This window comes from Lactuca serriola, chromosome 8 (assembly GCF_051521515.1).
Source record: "Lactuca serriola cultivar US96UC23 chromosome 8, Lser_US96UC23_V15, whole genome shotgun sequence".
Classification (NCBI taxonomy): domain Eukaryota; kingdom Viridiplantae; phylum Streptophyta; class Magnoliopsida; order Asterales; family Asteraceae; genus Lactuca; species Lactuca serriola.
The window spans coordinates 111603696-111608945 of record NC_136415.1 but is presented as its reverse complement, the minus strand read 5'-3'; the positions used below and the strand labels follow the sequence as shown (position 1 = coordinate 111608945).

The 5250-nt window shown below is 33.5% G+C and overlaps 1 protein-coding gene across 1 annotated transcript; it reads right to left on the bottom strand.

The window, feature by feature from the left end:
- Positions 1-275: 275 nt before the first annotated feature.
- On the bottom strand, positions 276-4785 carry LOC145071415 (abscisic acid 8'-hydroxylase 2-like). Its single transcript, XM_079018304.1, has 8 exons — positions 4421-4785; positions 3754-4075; positions 3169-3318; positions 2707-2970; positions 2481-2570; positions 1763-1948; positions 968-1086; positions 276-669 (listed from the first exon to the last, which is right to left on the bottom strand). The coding sequence occupies exons 1-8, from the start codon at positions 4672-4674 to the stop codon at positions 573-575; spliced, it is 1482 nt and encodes a 493-aa protein (XP_078874430.1). The 5' UTR covers positions 4675-4785; the 3' UTR covers positions 276-572.
- Positions 4786-5250: the final 465 nt, after the last annotated feature.

The window sequence follows — 5250 nt, the reverse complement described above, 5'->3', positions numbered from 1 at the left end:
GATCAAATGTACGGATCCCATGGTCCATCATTCGTCCTCATTACAATCCCTCCTACCCTATACATTTATATCACTTTAATTTACTCGTCTTTTTATCTGATAACTTCGAAAATATGAAATCAGGATAATTATTATTGCAATTTTGGATTGAATGTAAGTACTTCATGCATAAAGGGTTGTACAAATGACATGCACAAACGATTTTGATCAAGAAAGAATACACTGTTAGAGATTGAATCCCAAAAGAGAAGGCTACATATGTACATTCTTGAATATGATTTACGGCCTTTTACTTTCTTTGTTCTCATTATTCACAAGTAATATTAACATTGAACCATACAAAAGTGACCCTTTTTACTCATTTTCTTTTGTTCTAATTACACATTTTACAAGTTTTCTCTCTCTCTCTCTCTCTCTCTCTCTCTCTCTCTCTCTCTCTCTCTCTCTCTCTCTCTCTGTAGTACTTTTAATAAATTATAAATTAACAAGTGTAACGTAACAGGGTGCAACTTCCTGACCCTTGAAAAGAACACTATCATCATCATCATCGACATTGTTAATTAATCAGCTAGCTAGATGTTGTTGATGGCATGGACTTTAATGGGTAAGCCGTCTCGGGGTACAGGGAATGGGCCGTATTGTATTCCATCTTCTCCTATCACTTCCCATCTACAATAATGAAAGAAACTGTTATTAATGCGCAGAGTACAACTTACTACCTACGTGGAACCCATGTGACTGGGAACAGGTCAAAAACAAATCACGTTTCAGAGTTACATACAAGAGGTAGGTGACATGTGTGTGTGCATGCATGGATGCCACGTCTATATGGATCAGATGTCAAAACTAGTGATGGAGCTACAAGGCTACTAGTTACCTTCATTTTCTTTAAACTTGTGTAGTTAACATAAAATTACTAATTACTTGTTATCTTATAATTATACCCAAAATATATATATATACTCGCCTGAGAGTGGTGGTGAGATGGTGGAGGAGGATGAGCATCTCGAGCTTAGCGAGATCGCTTCCGGGACAGGAGTGGGCGCCATTCCCGAACGGCATATACGTGTTTGGCTGAGGTGCAACCTACACAAAACCAATATCAGAGTCGTACATATATACTATTATATATGAAATCGATTCAGATGCAGATTCATATATAAATAACTTGTCCTTTTTTCAATACTTAAGTGGATCCTACGTACGAAGAGACACATGTAACAGGCCAAAATCCATCAGAAACCACCACCTTACACGCACTTAATTGCATGCAGTTCAAACACCTACTATACTCTACTACAATACAAAAACACCAGCTCACGTGATATGATACTCGAAAAGATTTCATTCTTTCATCATTCCGCCATGCAATCATTCATATGTATGTCCACATATTACATATTATACATACAGGCATATATATATATATATATATATATATATATATATATATATATATATATATATATATATATATATATATATATATATATATATATAGTGGCGGACCTATGTAGGGCCTTTGGGGTCCCGGGCCACTGCTCAATTTCCGACACGCGGTGTAATTTTTTATTTTTTGGTTTTTTCTATTAGGTGTACCCGCTTGAAGTACGAGAGACACCCCTACTAAAACAGTCTGCGTCTATCACTATATATATATATATATATATATATATATATATATATATATATATATATATATATATATATATATACATTGTAATTGGAGTTTTTTATTTTTTGAAATTATTTAAAAACTCACCTCGAATCTTGAAGGGTCGAATTTGTGAGGTTGAGGGAAGAACTCGGAGGAGTAATGGATGCTTCTGAAGAGTGGCAGGACTTTCCAACCCTTTGGTATCAAGTAGCCTTCCATCTCTACGTCTTCCACTGCTTCTCTGTATGTAAACGACAGTATACTGGCTGTTCTCAGGGTCTCTTGTATAACCTGCAGCCATCGTTAATTTCAAAATTACATATCAGTTCAAGAACTGTATATTTATCTATGTATTTTTAATTAAATTTGCAATTTCTCTTGGATGGTTTCGTGTTATCTTCGCGCATATATATATATATATATATATATATATATATATATATATATATATATATATATATATATATATATATATATATATATATACTATTGTCGTTGTTATATATATTGGAATGAATTGATGGTGTTATTTCAGATGCATTTTTATTATCTTAAACGATTTTTTTATCTTAATTGAAAAGGATTATTAATTTAGACATTTAATAAATAGTTTGACATAGTTTTTATTGAGCTACGTACCTATTAATTAAGTTGAAATATTTATCGGGCGAAAGAGTGCAGAATTTTGGTTCAATATGAATTTTTGACTTGATTAAATGTGTTTTACGTACATTTAACAGTACAAACTAAATCCCTAAACGTGTTTTAACATGTGTTTTATAAATTAATAGCTTCGATGTGAACTGGAAAATCTATAATATACCCGAGTAGTGAAAGGCATGCGTCTTGTATCATCCCACGTAATTCTACGATTGGCTTCAAGTATTTTGCACCGGATTTCTTCTTGTTCCCTCTGAATACGTATACATTATTTGTTTATATACAATACATAATAAAATTATAAAAAAATTGATAGAACTTCTAAGAATTTGATATAACACAATTACAAAACAGCGATAAGCTAGAGGGTACAAAAATAAAAGAGATACCCTGACAGCGTGGAGAACATGAGGATTATCATGCAAATATTTGAGGAGCCATGTTAGAACACTTGCAGTTGTATCATGGGCTGCAAATATCACCCCTATTATGTTATCTGCGATCTCTGATTCACTCAACTTCATCGTCATCTTCTTCTTCCCTTCATCTTCTTCATTTGACAATAATGCCCCTAACAGTCCTTCTCCCTTCTCCCCACTCCCCTTTCTTTTCTCTATCATCCTCTTTAATTTCTCATTCAGAGCCTTTCTTGCCTGTAAATTAAAATAACCATGGACATCCTTGGTTAACAGCAAGATTAATAATTTGTCTAGGGTTTCAACTCGAAATCGTTAATTTCTAGGGTTTTAAGTAAAAGTTTTAGTAATCCTTTAGCTAGGGATCAAGCTAGGGTAATGTAGGAGTATGAAAAATTGTTATTTATTTATTTATTATTTTAGAAAATGGGGTACCTTCATTGCTTTGTTGAATGGGGTTCCAGGGAGATTCAAAGGCATGGAGTTGTATCCTTTCTCTAGACATTGATACAAAGGCTTTATTCCTTCCATCTCTGCCTCAGATTTGTTCCCAAAAACTGATATCATTGCCACTTCAAAAGCATACTATCAAAACAAACAAATGGTCAATGTTAGGTCAACAATAACTATTTTAACTTTGTGGGTGTTAATTATGTAGTTAGATACGTTCGACGTAGACTCTTAGTTTCTAGCGCTAGCTATGTTTCTTCATGTATTGTCGAATTCAAGAATACACGTGTAAACATTTACTTGACAAAAACTAAAATCAACAATGTCTTAACCAAATAATTTAGTAAAAGTGTGACTACGGGTCATATTTAATTAATTACTTGGCATGTAAAACTAGAATACAAGGAAATGTATTAAACAAATAACTTCATCATTAAAAACTCATTATTGACAACGCCAGAAGTGTCACATTTTCAATTTTCCGATCGAAATGATTGTTTTTTTTTTCTTTTCTTTTTTTTTTTCTTGTGTACATATAAAACCAATTAATCAACATATATAGATATATACCTTTTTCATCTCATGCAAGGTGTTGATGGTGTTATTATGTTCCCAAGTGGGTAGAAACCCAAGGACGATATCTTCGATCTGGGAAACAGAGCCTTTGATAGTAGATGGAAGAAACGACGACTGGATCAACTTCTTGAGATGCGAATGGTATGGACCTTGGTGAAAGAAGATGGCTTCTGGGCCTATCATCTTCTCTTTGCTTGGAGGGTAAGTGGGTTTGAACATATGGGACTGAGTCACCAACACGATCTTTGCTACTTTAGGACTCGATATCATCACACAAGGGCATCCCAATATGTGCGTCTTGAAGATTTTCCCATACCTATATATATGCAACAAGTTTAAATATCAATCGTTTTTATTCTCTAGAGTGATTAATTATTGATGTAAAATTATCAAATATCTATACTAATTAAACTTTATTCCTTATCGATATCATGTCTTTATTTGCTCATATGTATGGCTTTAAAAACAACATCGTTTGAACAGGTTACATGTGTCATCTGTCAAAATTGACACCAAAACCGACGGCCTTTTTTTTTTTTTTTTTTCATAATACGCGGATAAAAATGAAATATATATTTTACATGAAAATACATAAACGTTTTCCGTGATTTAAAAAGAAAGAAATGATTTTGAACGAACGGAAGTCAATAAAATACTAAACCTTTTTTCACGGTTGAAGAAGAAGGAATTCGGGTTTTCAGTGAAGAGCTTGAGAGTTTCACCTATATAAGGCCAACCCATTGAACCTGGTGGCAGCCGGAGTTTCTCCGGTTGGGTCCGGTGGTGGCTCCTCCGTATGACCTTATATACAAGTATCAACAAGAAAAGCAACGGTATAAGTGAAAAAAGAGGTTGTGGCGGTGGAGGGTGAGTATTGGTAGGCAGTGATACGATTGAGGTGGGTGAAGGAAGCATGGTGGTTTTACGGTGGCCGGAGAACGAAGTTTAAATTCGGAAATAAATGATGGGGGTCGAGCTTTAAGTTAGAGGAACTGGAAGTTGGTTTGATGAAGTTGAGGGATGGGATAATGACATTATATAGAGGAAGAGGGGAAGGGGGGTCATATCAAAGATTTTATTAATATATTAAATATATATGATATGTTTTTGAAAATTAAAATCTTTTTCAAGATTTAAGTTTCATTTTGTTTTATTTTGAATGTTTCGAGTTTTTATTTTCAAAATCAAATAAAATTTAGTGACATATCTAAACAATTATGATGTATATCAGAAATGAATTAAATGGTACAAAAGGCATGAAATAGTTTATTAAATAATATCAAAGTGGAGAATTGGAGATACTCTCTTCGTCGACGATCTTCTATATCTCCCTTTCCATTAGTTTCCTAGTCGACAATGCACAGGTGATAGCTTAATTATCATTTGGATTTTTTTTATAAGAGAGGGAATACCGTTAAACCAAAAAAACCTAGCTATGTGTTAGGAATTAATACAAAGCTAACATACAACTATCCAACATATTATCGATCA

Coding starts and splice junctions, on each gene's coding strand:
- LOC145071415 (XM_079018304.1), bottom strand. CDS start 4,674: ATGCTTCCTTCACCCACCTCAATCGTATCACTGCCTACCAATACTCAC. Junction 4,076..4,420: donor TTCTTCAACCGTGAAAAAAG/GTTTAGTATTTT, acceptor GCATATATATAG/GTATGGGAAAATCTTCAAGA. Junction 2,971..3,168: donor CATTCAACAAAGCAATGAAG/GTACCCCATTTT, acceptor TTTAATTTACAG/GCAAGAAAGGCTCTGAATGA.